The following is a 19,484-nucleotide window of genomic DNA, read 5'->3' on the forward strand; positions in this document are numbered from 1 at the left end:
TGAAGAGTCTCCGTGAGCTCAACGATCACTGGGTTTTGGCCGTTGCAGCTGAAAAGAGGAAATCGGAAAACCAGGGGAAGAGTCTTGAGGAGATCATTTGCATATTCCCAGTGCCTTCTGGGATAAGTGAAGAGTCTCCGTGAGCTCAACGATCACTGGGTTTTGGCCGTTGCAGCTGAAAAGAGGAAATCGGAAAACCAGGGGAAGAGTCTTGAGGAGATCATTTGCATATTCCCAGTGCCTTCTGGGATAAGTGAAGAGTCTCCGTGAGCTCAACGATCACTGGGTTTTGGCCGTTGCAGCTGAAAAGAGGGAATCGGAAAACCAGGGGAAGAGTCTTGAGGAGATCATTTGCATATTCCCAGTGCCTTCTGGGATAAGTGAAGAGTCTCCGTGAGCTCAACGATCACTGGGTTTTGGCCGTTGCAGCTGAAAAGAGGAAATCGGAAAACCAGGGGAAGAGTCTTGAGGAGATCATTTGCATATTCCCAGTGCCTTCTGGGATAAGTGAAGAGTCTCCGTGAGCTCAACGATCACTGGGTTTTGGCCGTTGCAGCTGAAAAGAGGGAATCGGAAAACCAGGGGAAGAGTCTTGAGGAGATTATTTGCATATTCCCAGTGCCTTCTGGGATAAGTGAAGAGTCTCCGTGAGCTCAACGATCACTGGGTTTTGGCCGTTGCAGCTGAAAAGAGGAAATCGGAAAACCAGGGGAAGAGTCTTGAGGAGATCATTTGCATATTCCCAGTGCCTTCTGGGATAAGTGAAGAGTCTCCGTGAGCTCAACGATCACTGGGTTTTGGCCGTTGCAGCTGAAAAGAGGGAATCGGAAAACCAGGGGAAGAGTCTTGAGGAGATTATTTGCATATTCCCAGTGCCTTCTGGGATAAGTGAAGAGTCTCCGTGAGCTCAACGATCACTGGGTTTTGGCCGTTGCAGCTGAAAAGAGGAAATCGGAAAACCAGGGGAAGAGTCTTGAGGAGATCATTTGCATATTCCCAGTGCCTTCTGGGATAAGTGAAGAGTCTCCGTGAGCTCAACGATCACTGGGTTTTGGCCGTTGCAGCTGAAAAGAGGAAATCGGAAAACCAGGGGAAATCGGAAAAACCGCGCGCCATTTGGGCTCATCTTTCATCGTTTTTAAGAAATCTCAAGATGGAAGAGGCCAGGAGCCATTTGGTGAGCTGCATTTCTTGCTACATGTTCACAGACTTACCAGTGGAAAAGCCAAACTTCACATGCCACAAATGCAAGCTTGTGTCCCTGTTGGAGGAAAAGTTGCAAAATCTCGAAGAGAGGTTAGCTACGTTGAAGATCATTAAGGAAGGTGAAGAGTTCTTGGACAGAGCAGAATTATCTCTTCATGTTACAGAAAGAGAAGAAATTCGAAGTGCACCTGAAGAAACAGAGGAATGGAGACATGTGACCCAGAGAAGCAGGAGGATCAGGAGGCAGTCAGCACCCATACTGTTCAGAAACCAGTACCAGGCTCTCACGCAGGAAAACAATGAAGAAATACATCAGGATAAGACTTTGCCAACAAGCAGCAACCTTGTACGCCTTCAGAGTCCTCCTGGATGGAGAAAGAAAAATGTTGTGAAGAAGAAACGGAGAGTGGTGGTCATGGGGGATTCCCTGTTGAGAGGAACTGAGGCCGCTATCTGCAGACCGGATATAACTTCAAGAGAAATGTGTTGTCTTCCAGGTGCAAAAATTAAAGATGTGTCTGACAGGATATCAGGACTCTTCAGACCTACAGATGACTACCCATTCCTGCTACTACATGTGGGGACAAATGACACTGCAAGAAACGACCTGGAAACCATCTGCAGAGACTTTGAAGACTTAGGCAAGAAAGTGAAAGAACTGGGAGCGCAGGTGGTCTTCTCTTCCATCCTCCCAGTGGATGGCCATGGAACAAGGAGGTGGAATAAGATTCTGCAGGTGAATAACTGGCTACGTCGATGGTGCCGTCAGCAACGATTTGGATTTCTGGATCACGGAGTGAACTACTTATACGATGGACTACTTGCTAGAGATGGGGTGCACCTTACGAAGACTGGAAAACATGTATTTGGAAGTCGCCTTGCTACACTTGTAAGGAGAGCTTTAAACTAGAACAACATGGGAAGGGAAGCAAAAGACCAGAAAAAGCCATACACCTGACAAATGCTATTGAGAACTCTGCTATTAGAAGTGGAAAGGAAGAACAAAGACGAAAGAATCTAATTAATAAAAATATTGGAGAAAGAGAAACCAATCACAAACTAAAATGTTTCTATACTAATGCACAAAGCATGGGCAACAAACAAGGAGAATTGGAACTACTAACACAGGAAAAGAAATATGATGTCATTGGAATCACTGAAACTTGGTGGGACAATACACATGATTGGAATACAAGACTAGAAGGATACAACTTATTTGCAAGAAACAGACTTGATAAACGAGGAGGGGGTGTCGCATTGTATGTTAGAAACGCGTATATCTGCACAGAGATTGAAGCTTCAGAGACTGGGAGTTCTGTGGAAACTGTTTGGGTAAGAATACAAGGACAGAACAATGGAAAGGACACCATTGTAGGCATTTACTACAGGCCGCCTGTGCAAGCTGAAGCTATGGATGAACTCTTTATGCATCAAATGGCCAAGTTCTCCAAAAAATATGACATAGTTGTCATGGGAGATTTCAACTATCCAGACATTTGTTGGGAATCTCTCTCAGGCAAAACTAACAGGTCAAGGAAATTCTTATCCTCTCTTGCTGACAACTTTATCTTCCAAAAGGTAAGGGAGAAAACAAGGGGAACTGCTACCTTGGATCTAATCCTTATAAACAGGGAGGAAATGGTTGAGGAGGTAAAAGTGGCTGGGACCCTAGGAGGTAGCGACCATGCTATTTTAGAATTTTGGATAACTAGAGGCGGAAGACCTGTGAAGACTCAGACATCAAGGTTAGATTTCAGAAAGGCAGATTTTAAGGGATTCAGAAAGAGAATTGGAGGGATCCAATGGCTGGATATCCTTAAAGACAAAAATGTCCAGGAAGGATGGGAAATCTTGAAAAATGAAATTCTCAAAGCACAGTTGTTAACAATTCCGAAAAGAGGGAAGAATAGGAAGCAGTTAAGGAAACCAGGATGGATGAACACAGAACTTAAGCACATGCTAAAAAGGAAGAAAAAAATGTTTATAAAATGGAAAGAGGGAGGCATATCTAAAGAAGAATATAATGCTGTCTGCAGAACCTGCAGGGCACAAATCAGATTAACTAAAGCTGAAAATGAATTGAGGCTTGCAAGAGATGTCAAAAGCAATAATAAAGGATTTTGGGGATATGTCAAAAGTAAAAGAAAAGTCAAAGATGCTATAGGATTTTTACAGGATGAAAATGATGAAATGGTAAGACAGGATGTTGAGAAGGCTGAACTTTTAAATTCCTATTTTGCATCTGTTTTCTCTCAGAAAGGAAATGTAACACCAACTGTTATTCACTGTCCTATTAAGGGAATAGAAGAATCCAGGATATCTATAAACAGAAAGATAGTGAAGAAACACTTAGCTAGCCTAAATGAATTCAAGTCTCCAGGTCCAGATGAATTACACCCCAGAGTACTGAAGGAGATAGCAGAAGAAATTTTTGCACCCCTCTCTATAATCTTTGAAAATTCTTGGAGAACAGGAGAAGTGCCAGAAGACTGGAGAAGAGCAAATGTTGTTCCTATCTTCAAAAAGGGGAAGAAGGTGGACCCAGGTAACTATAGGCCGGTGAGTCTGACTTCTATACCAGGAAAGATCTTTGAACAAATTATTAAACAACATGTATGTCAATACCTGGATAAGAATGAAGTGATTAAACAGAGTCAGCATGGGTTTGTAACTAATAAGTCATGTCAGACTAACTTAATTTCCTTCTATGACGGTATCACTGATTGGGTGGATCAAGGAAATGCTGTAGATATAGTATATCTTGACTTCAGCAAAGCATTTGACAAAGTCTCTCATACAATCCTTATTGAAAAAATGATTAAGTATGGAATGGACAAGGCAACTGTTAGGTGGATTCATAACTGGCTTAGTGATCGGACCCAAAGAGTGGTCGTAAATGGCTGCACATCCAGTTGGAAGAATGTCTCAAGTGGGGTACCACAGGGCTCTGTATTGTTCAACATCTTTATCAACGATTTAGATGAAGGAATTGAGGGTAAACTGATTAAATTTGCTGATGACACAAAGCTAGGAGGGATAGCTAATACTAGAGAAGAGAGAGAGAGGATTCAAAAAGATTTAAATAAACTGGAGAAGTGGGCAGCAACTAACAGAATGGTTTTTAACAGGGAGAAATGCAAAGTACTACATCTGGGCAATAAAAATGGAAAAAACATATATAGAATGGGAGGAATAGGGCTAAGTGACAGCACATGTGAAAAAGACTTGGGTATACTAATAGATCACAGACTGAATATGAGTCAACAGTGTGATGCAGCAGCAAAAAAGGCAAATGCAATTCTAGGATGTATTAACAGAAGCATACAGTCTAGATCACGTGAAGTCATTATTTCCCTCTACTCCTCTTTGGTCAGACCTCATCTGGAATATTGTGTCCAGTTTTGGGCACCACATTTTAAAAAAGACATCAACAAACTGGAGCAAGTTCAGAAAAGAGCGACCAGAATGGTGACAGGTCTGCAAACCCTGTCTTATGAGGAAAGGTTGCAGGATTTGGGAATGTTTAGTTTGCAAAAGAGAAGACTGAGAGGAGACTTAATAGCTGTCTACAAATATCTAAAGGGCTGTCACATTGTAGAAGGATCAACTTTATTCTCATTTGCACAAGGAAAGACTAGAAGCAATGGGATGAAACTGAATGGGAGGAGACACAGATTAGATATTAGAAAAAACTTTTTGACAGTTAGAGTGATCAATGAGTGGAACAGGCTGCCACGAGAAGTGGTGAGTTCTCCTTCAATGGAAGTCTTCAAACAGAGGCTGGACAGACATCTGACTGGGATGATTTAGCGAATCCTGCTTTGAGCAGGGGGTTGGACCAGATGGCCCAGGAGGTCCCTTCCAACTCTACGATTCTATGATTCTATGACACTGCGGGGAGGCTGCGGGGGAGGCTGCGGGGGTGCCACAGCGGCCGAGTAAGTAGCGAGGAGTGATTGAGCCCTGGGGGCCACTGAGCCAATTTCTTCAAACTATCTAAGGTCATAATTACAACAGATGTGCTTGAGAGAGCATTGTATCGGCTGAGGCGACATTCTGGTGGGGGCGGTTCATCGGGCCTCTTCACTAATATTTTTATCGGAGAACCTCAAGAGCTTGTTTTTCTTTGTAAAGTATGCCCTAGAGCATCAAGGATACCTGCCTATGTAATGGGTTAGTTTTAGTTAGGTTATTTACCTCGTTAAGTGTTATATTGTTTGAAAAGAGTAAAACTGTATAATTAATGCTCTGTAATTCTACATACAGACTTGTACCTCAAAATTTGAACATGTTTTGCTTCTGTATTGCTGTAATCTCTCTTTATTAATAAAATAAAGAATTACAAAAAAAAAAGATAATACTGAAATAACCTGGTGACAGTTTCCCTTTAAATCTCTAGAATAGATGCAGTGATAATTTGGAGCACTCACCTGAAAAGAGTCGCTCCGCAGACAACACATTTGTCTTTGGGTGGTGTGAACACTCATATTTTTTACAGCAGTGTATTTATGCACATTTGTCATACTGTGTTTTTCTTTGTGTTTCAGTCTTTGGGTGGTGTGAACACTGTCCAACCGACCTGTTCACTTTTGTGCATGTCACATGTGTTTTTAATCTATTAGTTTCTTGCTTATGCAAGGTTTGGGAGTTTTCCGCCCCTCTTGTGTGACATGCACATAGCGTGCCCATATCAGGAAGCGTCTTTCTGAATCCTGATCATATAGGTACTGTTCACATGATCAGGTTTTAAAGTACATTAGATAGGACTGCTCCGAGATGGGTATACCGTGACGTTGGTGAAGTGGCTTAGTATACATGTTTTGCAAAAAACGTATCAACTAAATACCCTGTTTTTGTTATCATATTTTTACTAGCACTTGCTGTCTACTGTTTTATATTTTTTACAACAGAGTATTCATGCACGTTTGTCATACTGTGTTTTTTCTTTGTGTTTTAGTCTGCAGCAAAGAAAACAATGATTTTATCAAAAGTGCAACAAACAGCCAATTAAGTGATACATAGCTGCAATCAGGGTCTCTAGCTTTACTTTATGCTGCTCTCAGATAATACTGAAATAACCTGGTGACAGTTTCCCTTTAAATCTCTAGAATAGATACATTCATAATTTGGAGCACTCACTTACCTGAAAAGAGTCGCTCCGCAGACAACACATTTGTATGTCCCAGTTGCTGTGTTGTGCGTGTATTCCCCGGCAAAGGCACTGCAATACAAGTGAGTTTACACACATGAGACCTGGAAAGGGTTCAACATAACATTAATAATGAGAAATATGTCTAGTGGAAATAAACATCCCCAGTACAGTCTTTTTCAGGACCTAGATAACATTCTTAATTTACATGAGATTTTAAGAATGACCTAATTTCTCACTACTGGCATGCACTATATCATTTTGCTAGTAAGTGATCTGGATGGCAAATCTTCTGAGCCAAAGGTATGATCTGCTGCCAACTCTTCAAGGGCTGTATTGCCAGTGATGCAAATAGTCTGCTGTCTAAAGAAGAGAGCACTGCCTATTAAATGAGACCCCCATGTGTGGTAAAGAGCCTTTTCAGGTCATGAATGGAAACACGCAGTTACATCATTAATACATTTGGATCAGAGGTAAGCCAGGGCTTGCTGCCAAGCTGCATGGTATAAATTAGACAACAAAATGGTTAGTCCTTGGCAAGCTACACTTCATGCTGGAATCAGCTGAGACAGACTTTATTCACTAAAACTTTTTCTTTTTTCAGGACGCAGGGCTTGCGGCCAAGGACTAAAGCCATGTGAGGGCAGTTATTGAACATTTTTGACATTCCAACCACAAATGAGCCAATAAATATTTTCTCCACATGTGCTTCAAAAAGAAATTGGAGTGGAAAGGAACTGAGTTATGCTACCTTCTCACCCAGCCAAAACGTCTATGCTTACAATGACCACCTTCAGAATCAAGCCTTTCTGGCACATGGCCACGGTGTGTTTGGTTCTGCCTTTCAGAAATATGTGCCCAAACTCGTCTCACTTCCACACATTCTGCAGCAAGGTAAAACAGACCTTGCATGCTGCATTAGGAGGTTCATTGACCAACTAGAAAGCAATTACAATAACATCGCTCTATGTACATTCTGGCAAACTTTTAAGAGGATACAATACAAGCAATATTTAGGACACTGACACAAACAAGCTTGTTCCAGCATTAGACCTATACTTTTTTTCTAGCTTATTAGCAAAAACTGGAAATCAGAGGACAGTTATGCTTTTGGACAATTACTGATCTGTCCCTCCCAAATCAAATCTCTAATTTATAATAGAAGGCAGGCTGCATTCTAACTTATTCAATCAGATTAGTTTTAAACATGAATGTTATATTATATGAGAAGAGTCTGTGCAGAATCCTACATCATACCTTTCTTTCTCAAGGAAAACCAAAGAAAGGAAGACCGAGGAGCGATTAATTTGTGAATTAAAAATCGAGGGACAAGAATGAATGAAAAAAGCCTTTTGTTGACAACAAGTATGAGAGAATACATCAAATAAAAATGTATAGGACATGTACATAATAAACAGCACACAGAATATAAATATTGGCAAGGAATGTGAATCGGGGGGGGGAATAATAATACCAATCAGAAATAGAATTTTAGGCTAGTAAAAGTGCAATTGTGCTATAAGCAACCATGAAAAAGCATCAATTGTAATAATGTCTATAGTGCTTGGTATTGATAGAGGTCTAATGAGCAGGGCATGCATGCATAGAAGTCTAAAAATTGGATGAAAAGAGTAAACCCAACAGGATGTATTTTAAGTAAATGCAATATATATATATATATATATATATATATATATATATATATACACATATATATATATACAGTGGGGAAAAAAAGTATTTAGTCAGTCAGCAATAGTGCAAGTTCCACCACTTAAAAAGATGAGAGGCGTCTGTAATTTACATCATAGGTAGACCTCAACTATGGGAGACAAACTGAGAAAAAAAAATCCAGAAAATCACATTGTCTGTTTTTTTTTCATTTTATTTGCATATTATGGTGGAAAATAAGTATTTGGTCAGAAACAAGCAATCAAGATTTCTGGCTCTCACAGACCTGTAACTTCTTCTTTAAGAGTCTCCTCTTTCCTCCACTCATCACCTGTAGTAATGGCACCTGTTTAAACTTGTTATCAGTATAAAAAGACACCTGTGCACACCCTCAAACAGTCTGACTCCAAACTCCACTATGGTGAAGACCAAAGAGCTGTCAAAGGACACTAGAAACAAAATTGTAGCCCTGCACCAGGCTGGGAAGACTGAATCTGCAATAGCCAACCAGCTTGGAGTGAAGAAATCAACTGTGGGAACAATAATTAGAAAATGGAAGACATACAAGACCACTGATAATCTCCCTCGATCTGGTGCTCCACGCAAAATCCCACCCCGTGGGGTCAGAATGATCACAAGAACGGTGAGCAAAAATCCCAGAACCACGCGGGGGGACCTAGTGAATGAACTGCAGAGAGCTGGGACCAATGTAACAAGGCCTACCATAAGTAACACACTACGCCACCATGGACTCAGATCCTGCAGTGCCAGACGTGTCCCACTGCTTAAGCCTGTACATGTCCGGGCCCGTCTGAAGTTTGCTAGAGAGCATTTGGATGATGCAGAGGAGTTTTGGGAGAATGTCCTATGGTCTGATGAAACCAAACTGGAACTGTTTGGTAGAAACACAACTTGTCGTGTTTGGAGGAAAAAGAATACTGAGTTGCATCCATCAAACACCATACCTACTGTAAAGCATGGTGGTGGAAACATCATGCTTTGGGGCTGTTTCTCTGCAAAGGGGCCAGGACGACTGATCCGGGTACATGAAAGAATGAATGGGGCCATGTATCGTGAGATTTTGAGTGCAAACCTCCTTCCATCAGCAAGGGCATTGAAGATGAAACGTGGCTGGGTCTTTCAACATGACAATGATCCAAAGCACACCGCCAGGGCAACGAAGGAGTGGCTTCGTAAGAAGCATTTCAAGGTCCTGGAGTGGCCTAGCCAGTCTCCAGATCTCAACCCTATAGAAAACCTTTGGAGGGAGTTGAAAGTCCGTGTTGCCAAGCGAAAAGCCAAAAACATCACTGCTCTAGAGGAGATCTGCATGGAGGAATGGGCCAACATACCAACAACCGTGTGTGGCAACCTTGTGAAGACTTACAGAAAACGTTTGACCTCTGTCATTGCCAACAAAGGATATATCACAAAGTATTGAGATGAAATTTTGTTTCTGACCAAATACTTATTTTCCACCATAATATGCAAATAAAATGAAAAAAAAAACAGACAATGTGATTTTCTGGATTTTTTTTTCTCAGTTTGTCTCCCATAGTTGAGGTCTACCTATGATGTAAATTACAGACGCCTCTCATCTTTTTAAGTGGTGGAACTTGCACTATTGCTGACTGACTAAATACTTTTTTTCCCCACTGTATATCTATGTATATATACCCGCTTAAATTAATAAACGTTAGGTAGTGATAAGCAGATGGTCAAGTGGAGCAATATTATTTTACCTAGCCAGTACAATTTAAGTGTATCACATATAACAAAGCAAATAATTATAAAAGCAATGTCCATATTGAACGGGTACATACCAAAGGAGGTAGTGTGCTGGTAATGATGTGTGACACCGGAACCCAAATGTGCATTTTGGACCAACCAGACCTTGAGCCAGCACTTGCACTCAACACTAGCTGACATTTCGTTATTTTTTATTTTTGAAAAAAACAAACATTTCTAACTACAACCCTAACCCCAGCCCTAAAACAACCCTAACCCCAACCTTAATCCCAACTGCAAAGAATGGAAAAAAATATTTAATTAAAAAAAAAAAAAATATATATATATATATATATATATATATATATATATATATATTATAACCATTGTTGCAATGTGGCTGCAAAATCTGAGAATGAAACACAGCAAGCAACCAACTAGAGCAAGAACCAGTCACCATTACAGAAACAGACATCCAATGGCGGGTCAAGAACATGAAGAGCTGGACAGCAACTGGCCCAGACACGATCCACACCTACTGGCTAAAGAAATTAACAGCGGTACATGAACGCATGGCAAAGCAGGTGAACCAACTGCTAGAAGAAGGCCACCACTCAGCTTGGCTAACACAAGGTAGAACAGTGATGATCTTGAAGGATCCTCATAAAGGAACAGCTCCATCCAACTAACACCCAATAATCTGCCTTACAACAACATGAAACTCCTGTCAGGCATCATAGCTACCAAGCTACAGAACCATATGAACCAATACATGAATCCAGCTCAGAAAGGCATTGGGACTGACACCAGAGGCTCTAAGCACCAGCTCTTAGTAGATAGAGCAGTCGCTCAAGACTCAAGATCCAGACAGACCAATCTCAGCACAGCCTGGATTGACTACAGGAAAGCCTATGACTCAATGCCACACACATGGATCTGTGAATGCTTGGCTCTCTACATTGTCAACAGGAAATTAAGAACCTTCTTCAGAAACTCAATTGGGCTATGGAGAACAACATTGGAAGTCAACTCAAGACAACCAGCACAAGTGACCATCAAATGCGGCATATACCAAGGTGATGCACTGCCCCTATAGCAGTTCTGCATAGGCTTGAACCCCCTCAGATAATTACAGAGTCTGACTATTGATACAAGTTCAAGAGTGGAAGTATCATCAGCCAACTCCTCTACATGGATGACAACAAGCTGTATGTGAAAAATGAACGCGACATCGATTCACTGATCCACCTGACAAGGATCTACAGTGAAGACATTGGGATGTCCTTTGGACTGGAGAAGTGTGGCCAGTTGATAATAAAGAGAGGCAAGGTAGTCAAGACCAATGGAGTGGAATTACCAGCAGGTCACGTAGCAGATGTGCAGACATGCTACAAGTATCTCGGCATCCCACAGGGATACGGTAACCGGAGGCAAGGAAAGCAGCAACATCCAAATACCATCAAAGGGTAAGACAGATTCTTAAGAGACAGCTCAATGGGAAGAATAAAATCCGTGCCTTCAATACATATGCCCTGCCAGTTATCAGATACCCTGCTGGCATAGCGTGCTGGCCAAAAGAAGAGATGGAAGCTGAAGATGAGAAGACAAGAAAGCTCCTCACAATGCATGGAGGTCTCCACCCTAAGTCTAGCACTCAAACATAAGCATCCAAGCCTCCATCACAGATGAAACAAGGAGTATCCAGGAATACATCAGAAGAATGGCACCAAAAGATGAGATGCTGAGGGAAAGCCTAAGGCAGCAACAACAGAACTGGACAGAAGAACAGGAACATGACACGCCATGGCAAGACAAGCCGCTGCATGGGATGTACCATCGACAGATAATGGAGGTCGCTGACATTGAGAAATCCTACCTGTTATGATTGAGTCACTGTAGGAGGCAAAAACAGAAATGCTAGCTAAGTCCAGAAAACCAGAGAGGTTGGCAGCTATCGGATTGCAGACCCCTGATCCTATCACAACAACTAACAGTAGCCGTGGGGGGTTCCTATGATGCCCTAGACCCCTCGATCACAGCTGGAGAATTAAATAGGCCTAAAGAAAGAAAGGGGAAATCTAAACTGCCCCAGAGCAGACCCCAAAGCAATAGGCAGCCCCAACATATAATGACGGTGAAGCAAGATGAAAACACTAACACTGTGACGTCTGCCTGCGGTCTGGACTGCAGTCAGACAGCACCCCGAGAAACACTGATACCCTTTACCCCTATACAGGGATCTGGATTTATAGCAGAGCCCAGGAGGCACTGTCTGAATAGGAGCAATGACCAGAGCAGGACGGTCGCCAGAAAGGTGTTCCAATACAGGACACAGAGGCAATGATATCCGAGACTAAACCAGTCAGGCAGCAACGGTACAAAAACAGTAGACAGTAGCAGAGTAAGATTCCAGGCCGAAGCCAGAGTCATAAACCAGGAGAGTCGCAGAGGTACAGAATCGTTAGGCAGAAGCAGAGTCAGAATCCAGGCCGAAGTCAGAGTCATAAACCAGGAGAGTCGCAGAGGTACAGAATCGTTAGGCAGAAGCAGAGTCAGAATCCAGGCCGAAGTCAGAGTCATAAACCAGGAGAGTCGCAGAGGTACAGAATCGTTAGGCAGAAGCAGAGTCAGAAGTCCAGGCAAAAGTCAGAGTCAGTCAACAGCAATTCACACAGTAACACGCAGGGGAACCAAGAATATATCCGGCGGCTTGCAAGCCCAGTCCAAAGGTATTTGAGGGATCAGGTCATCCCTCACAGGCTCCCGGGCTGATGATGTCATCAGGACCGCCCCCAGGACCAGACCTGATGACGATGCACCAACCCCTTCATGACTGACAGAGGAGCGGAGTCTGTGTCCACTAGACGCCTGCGCAGAAGCCCTTTCACTGTTGCCGCCATTACTCGGGCGCGAGCCACGGCGCCTCACAGTGGCTGAGGGCGGAACAGCAGGCCCTGAATTCGACGATGACATGTCAATCCGGCGCCTCCTGGTAGCCGAGGCCTGGACAGCAGGCCCCGAGCCCGAGGGCGGCGTGACAGTCCGTCGCCTCCTAGTGGCTGAGGGCGGAACAGCAGGCCCCGAGTCTGACGGTGACGTGACAGTACCCCCCTCTCCAGGAGGGGCCTCCGGACCCTCAAAACCCGGTTTGTCAGGGTGAAGAAGATGAAATCTCCTAATTAATGCCTTGGCATGGACGTTCCCCGCAGGAACCCAGGACCTTTCTTCTGGGCCGTAGCCCTTCCAGTGTACCAGATACTGTACTGAGCCCCTCACAAGGCGGGAGTCAAGGATACCCTGGACTTCATACTCCAGAGCTCCCCCGACCGAAACAGGAGGAGGAGGGGACTGAACAGGGTGAATGGGAGAACGATAAGGTTTGAGGAGAGACCTGTGGAATACGTTAGGCAATTTGAATGACTGTGGAAGTTTTAAGCGGAAGGCTACTGGGTTAACCACCTCGATAATTTCGTATGGGCCGATGAACCTGGGACCTAGTTTGGCGGACGGTACCTTAAGCTTGATATTTTTTGTAGAGAGCCAAACCTTGTCGCCAACTCCCAGGTGCAGCCCCTTAGATCGTCGTCTATTTGCAGCCGAAGCCTGTCTAACCTGAGCCCCTTTCAAATTTGAATTAACCTCAGACCAAATCGTTTTTAGCCGATGTATATTTTGCTCCACCCCAGGGAGCTCCGACATCCTGGCCGAAAACGACCCAAAGCGCGGATGTAGTCCAAGGTTACAAAAGAAAGGGGTAGTTTTAATGGAGTCTTGATATTGATTATTGAGGGCGAACTCAGCCAATGGCAGATGTTCCACCCAATCGGTCTGATGTCCTGACACATAACAGCGGAGGTATTGTTCCAGAGCTTGGTTAGTACGCTCAGTTTGACCATTAGTTTCGGGATGGTATGCCGAAGAAAAGGACAACTCCACACCAATGCGTCTACAGAATGCCCTCCAGAACTTCGAGACAAACTGGGTACCCCTGTCGGACACAATATTTGCCGGAACGCCGTGCAGACGTACAATGTGCAGGATAAACAACTTACTTAAAGTCTCAGAGTTAGGCAACCCAGACAGGGGAATAAAATGGCCCTGCTTGCTGAACCTGTCTACCACCACCCAGATACAAGTTTTCCCATCTGATGGCGGCAGGTCTGTAATGAAATCCATGGAGATGTGGGTCCATGGACTCTCAGGGGTGGGCAAGGACTGAAGCCAGCCGGCAGGGCGACTATGGAGGGACTTGGCGCGGGCACAGACTTCACACGCTGAAACATAGTCCTTACAGTCCTTGACCACCGTCGGCCACCAAAAGTTCCTAGTTACCAACCTGGTGGTATTATTGAGACCTGGATGGCCTGCCAGGACAGAGTCGTGCGATTCTTTTAGAACCTGCAGACGAAGGAAAGCCGGAACGAACAATTTTTTTGGGGGTGTAGTGTCAGGAACTTGCTCTGAAGACCTACGGATCTCCTCCAGAAGGTCCAAAGACACTGCCGACACGACGATTCCATTAGCCAATATTGGGACTGGTTCACAGTCCTCGGTCTGTGTGGGGCAGAAACTGCGAGAGAGGGCATCTGCCCTCACATTTTTAGTCCCGGGGCGGAAGGTGATTATAAAATCAAACCTGGAGAAAAACAAGGCCCACCTAGCCTGCCTAGGATTTAGTCTTTTAGCTGACTCTAGGTAGGTTAGGTTTTTGTGGTCTGTAATAACAGTGACCTTGTGTTTGGCACCTTCGAGGAAGTGGCGCCATTCCTCGAAGGCCCATTTGATCGCCAGTAATTCCCGATTACCGACGTCATAGTTTCCCTCCGTGGCAGAGAATTTGCGGGAGAAAAATGCACATGGGCGAAGCTGAGTGAGGGATGCAGTGCCTTGTGAGAGCACTGCTCCCACTCCGACTTCGGAGGCATCTACTTCAACAATAAAGGGGTGGTCCAAGTTTGGTTGAATCAACACCGGGTTGGCCACGAAGCACTCCTTTAGTGTAGAAAAAGCTCGGGTTGCCTCAGGATTCCAATTAGTCACGTCCGCCCCTTTTCGGGTAAGGTCCGTGAGTGGCTTGGCAATCTCAGAGAAACCCCTGATAAACTTGAGGTAATAATTCGCAAATCCCAAAAACCGCTGCAGCGCTTTCAGCGATTTGGGTTGCACCCAATCCTTAATGGGTTGAATCTTGGCAGGGTCCATGCGAAACCCCTTGCCTGAGACCATGTATCCTAAGAACTGTACCTCTTCAGCAAAAAAAACACATTTTTCTAATTTCGCATACAAGGAGTTTTTTCGCAGTCTCTGCAATACCGAACGGACGTGTTGAGCATGTGTCACAGGGTGAGCCGAATAAATAAAAATGTCATCCAGATACACGACGACATACACCCCACAAATGTCCCTGAAAATGTCATTGACAAAGTGTTGAAATACGGCAGGTGCGTTACTGAGTCCGAACGGCATTACAAGGTACTCAAAGTGACCAAGAGGTGTATTAAAGGCCGTTTTCCATTCGTCACCGCTTCTTATGCGGACCAGATTATATGCCCCCCGGAGGTCAAGTTTAGTAAACCAGCGGGCTCCCAGTAGCTGATTAAACAGATCAGGAATGAGTGGGAGCGAGTACTGATTTTTTACAGTAATTGCGTTCAGCTCACGATAATCGATGCATGGTCTGAGTCCACCATCTTTTTTTTCTACAAAGAAAAACCCAGCTCCTACAGGTGAGGTGGAAGGTCTAATAAAGCCTTTACGTAGGCTGTCTGCTATGTAGTCATTCATGGCTACACGCTCCGGACCCGAGAGGTTGAATATTCTCCCCTTAGGGAGACGGGCACCAGGGACCAAGTCTATAGGACAGTCGTACTCTCTATGAGGAGGTAGTTTCTCAGACTCCACTATGGAGAAGACATCTTCATAATCTCCGAATGCATATGGAATGGAGGGGTTTTTAATTTTAACTTGGTTCACTGACAGTGACATACAGTGATTCTGACACCGTGGACTCCAGCGCACGATATCACCTATGCGCCAGTCAATAACTGGATTATGCTGGTGCAACCATGGCATGCCTAACACAACTGGATCTGATAAACTGTGTATAACAAAAAATGACATTTGTTCGTTATGCAATGTCCCCACTGACATAGAAATTTCGTCAGTAATGAATTCCACGCCTCCCTGATCTATAGATGTACCATTAATTGTAATAGTCTGAATAGGCACTTTAAGCTTTAGCAGAGGTACACCCAGACTCTTAGCAAATAAAAAATCCATAAGGTTGCCGGCAGCACCACAATCCACATAAGCCTTCACACACAGACGTTTCTTAGCAAAAGAAAGGGAAACTGGTAACAACAGTTTGGCCGCTTTTGCGGGCAATACCTGACCCCCAGCGCTGTCCAGGGGGCGATGCTCCAGGAATGTGGATTTCCAACAGCCAGTATTTTCTTTGAAGCTTCCAGGCTGCAGCATGCTTGAGCCTGAGAGTGACCTTCCAGGCTGTGCAATGTAACAGGTGTTTGGGCCAGGAATCAGCTCAGTCAGGAGGAAGAAAAAAAAAAGGTAAGGAAAACTGCTTTTATATGTGTTAAGTATAGACACAAGAGCAGTTTTATTTTTTTTGGGCCGGAAATAAAGTGACGTCTGCCTGCGGTCTGGACTGCAGCCAGACAGCACCCCGAGAAACACTGATACCCTTTACCCCTATACAGGGATCTGGATTTATAGCAGAGCCCAGGAGGCACTGTCTGAATAGGAGCAATGACCAGAGCAGGACGGTCGCCAGAAAGGTGTTCCAATACAGGACACAGAGGCAATGATATCCGAGACTAAACCAGTCAGGCAGCAACGGTACAAAAACAGTAGACAGTAGCAGAGTAAGATTCCAGGCCGAAGCCAGAGTCATAAACCAGGAGAGTCGCAGAGGTACAAAATCGTTATGCAGAAGCAGAGTCAGAATCCAGGCCGAAGTCAGAGTCATAAACCAGGAGAGTCGCAGAGGTACAGAATCGTTAGGCAGAAGCAGAGTCAGAATCCAGGCCGAAGTCAGAGTCATAAACCAGGAGAGTCGCAGAGGTACAGAATCGTTAGGCAGAAGCAGAGTCAGAAGTCCAGGCAAAAGTCAGAGTCAGTCAACAGCAATTCACACAGTAACACGCAGGAGAACCAAGAATATATCCGGCGGCTTGCAAGCCCAGTCCAAAGGTATTTGAGGGATCAGGTCATCCCTCACAGGCTCCCGGGCTGATGATGTCATCAGGACCGCCCCCAGGACCAGACCTGATGACGATGCACCAACCCCTTCATGACTGACAGAGGAGCGGAGTCTGTGTCCACTAGACGCCTGCGCAGAAGCCCTTTCACTGTTGCCGCCATTACTCGGGCGCGAGCCACGGCGCCTCACAGTGGCTGAGGGCGGAACAGCAGGCCCTGAATTCGACGATGACATGTCAATCCGGCGCCTCCTGGTAGCCGAGGCCTGGACAGCAGGCCCCGAGCCCGAGGGCGGCGTGACAGTCCGTCGCCTCCTAGTGGCTGAGGGCGGAACAGCAGGCCCCGAGTCTGACGGTGACGTGACAAACACAGACAGAAAGATAGACTGAGCAAAGACGGAGCCCAAGCTAACTAGATAGGAAAGGACAGGAAGGCTGCTGTCTGCAATCCGTGAAAAACCCTATGAAAATAAGAGCCAACAGACTGACAGTAAAAAAGGCCCTGAAGACGCTAGGCTTCAAAAAAGCTATGTCAGTACTCAGGAATATTCTGAAGACAGAGCAACCGGCAAAAGGAGATTCAGCTCATCCCAGCAGGGAATGGCAGAATCCAGAAAAGCAAGGAAAACAAAAACAAAAGACAAATGCTAACAGGTTAAGCCGAAAACTTAGCTTTAGAGGAGCAGGAATCAGACTGGTGTCCTAGAAGTCCACAGAGAATTCACCCGCAGGGCAGAAGGGCGTCGGCAGCCTTATATCCAGTCAGTGACTCCACTCAATCAGTCATCCTCATTAGGCTCAGGTGCCTGATAATCAGGCTCATTACCTTCCTTTACCAGAATAGGGAGTTCACCAGACCTCAGTGACGAAGGGGAAAATGAACTCACAACACCTACCAATGGCTGGAGAAAGCTGGACTCTGAGACAGCACAGAGGCACTAATCATAGCAGCACAAGAGCAAGCACTAAGTACCAGATCCATAGAAGCAGGAATATACCACACAAAACCCAAGGTGCAGACTATGCAAAGAAACCTCAGAAACCATCCAACACATAGTGTCAGGATGAAAAATGCAAGCAGGAACAGCGTATACTGAATGCCACAACCAAGTAGAGGGAATTGTATACAGGAACATCTGCACAACATATGGGCTAAGTCCTCCTAAGTCCAGGTGGGAGACCCCAGAAAAAGTGGGGGAGAATGAAAGGGCTAAAATCCTGTGGGACTTCAAGATCAAGACTGATAAGCAGGTGTTGGCTAACCAACCAGGCATTGTCACAGTAGACAAGGATCAGAAGACAGCAATGATAATAGATGTGGCAGTGCCAAGTGACAGCAACATCAGAAAGAAGGAATATGAGAAGCTGGAAAAATACCAGGGCCTCAAAGGAGAACTGGAGATGATGTGAAAGGTGAAGGCAACAGCAGTAATTCCAGTGGTGATAGGAGCACTTGGAGCAGTGACCCCTAAGTTAGAAGAATGGCTACAACAGATCCCAGGAGCAACATCTGAGTTCTCTGTCCAGAAATGCACAATACTGGGAACAACTGAGATCCTGCGCAGAACCCTCAAACTCCCAGGCCTCTGGTAGAGGACCTGAGAATGAGAAAGGGCAACAAAGACCACCCCCAGTGGGGGTGAGAAGGAAGTTTTTTTTATAATTTTTATCTAACTGAGGGGGTGATAAAAGGGGATTTGATTTACTATTTTTTTTATTTTGATCACTGTGATAGGGTCTATCACAGTAATCAAAATGAACCAATAGGAACAATTTCTTGTTATTGACGGGTACTGACCTGCAGATCTCGTCGGGCACACTGTGCATGCGCCCGCCATTTCTTTTTCCAGGAATTTGACGCCAAACAGGGGACGGATCAGGAAGGCCCAGAGATGGCGGAGGTATCGGAGGGTCTTGGGGTGCATCATTTCTCTCCCCTCTGACATATATATCATGTCAGAAGAGAGAGAAATTATTGAAACAGTGGGCACACTTTTTTTGTGATCGGTGTTATTCTCGGTAGCCGAGACCCCAGAGATTTTTCGACTCTGGGGGGCGTTACAGCCTTATTTCTGATCAGGGCATAAGTACTTTTAGTGCCCGTGGTTTTAATGCGTATCAGCAGTCGCTAAGGGGTTAAATTTGCACAAGGATTTTGCTATCTGGGCAGTGAATTTTCAATTACCCCATATAATAAACTAGAACTTGCAATGTCACAACTTATAGTGGGTACGGAAAGTATTCAGAAGACCACTTTTCCTTTTTCACTTTGTTTCATTGCAGCCATTTGGTAAATTCAAAAAAGATCATTTTTTTCTCATTAACCCCTTAACCCCCAAGGGTGGTTTGCACGTTCATGACCGGGCCAATTTTTACAATTCTGACCACTGTCCCTTTATGAGGTAATAACTCTGAAACGCTTCCATGGATCCCGGTGATTCTGACAATGTTTTCTTGTGACATATTGTACTTCATGTTAGTGGTAAAATTTCATTCAAATAACTTGCGTTTAT

The 19,484-nt window shown here is 44.5% G+C and overlaps 1 protein-coding gene across 1 annotated transcript in view; it reads right to left on the reverse strand.

Annotated features, from left to right (window-relative positions):
* Positions 1-19,484, reverse strand: part of MSRB3 (methionine sulfoxide reductase B3) — a 331,564-nt gene that overhangs the window by 102,463 nt on the left and 209,617 nt on the right. The window contains exon 4 of the mRNA XM_073555445.1: positions 6,350-6,427. Coding sequence (XP_073411546.1) covers positions 6,350-6,427 — 78 coding nt within the window. The remainder of the gene's footprint in view (positions 1-6,349; positions 6,428-19,484) is intronic.

This window comes from Dendrobates tinctorius, unplaced genomic scaffold (genome assembly GCF_039654945.1).
Source record: "Dendrobates tinctorius isolate UK_male_01 unplaced genomic scaffold, ASM3965494v1 ptg000224l, whole genome shotgun sequence".
Lineage (NCBI taxonomy): Eukaryota > Metazoa > Chordata > Amphibia > Anura > Dendrobatidae > Dendrobates > Dendrobates tinctorius.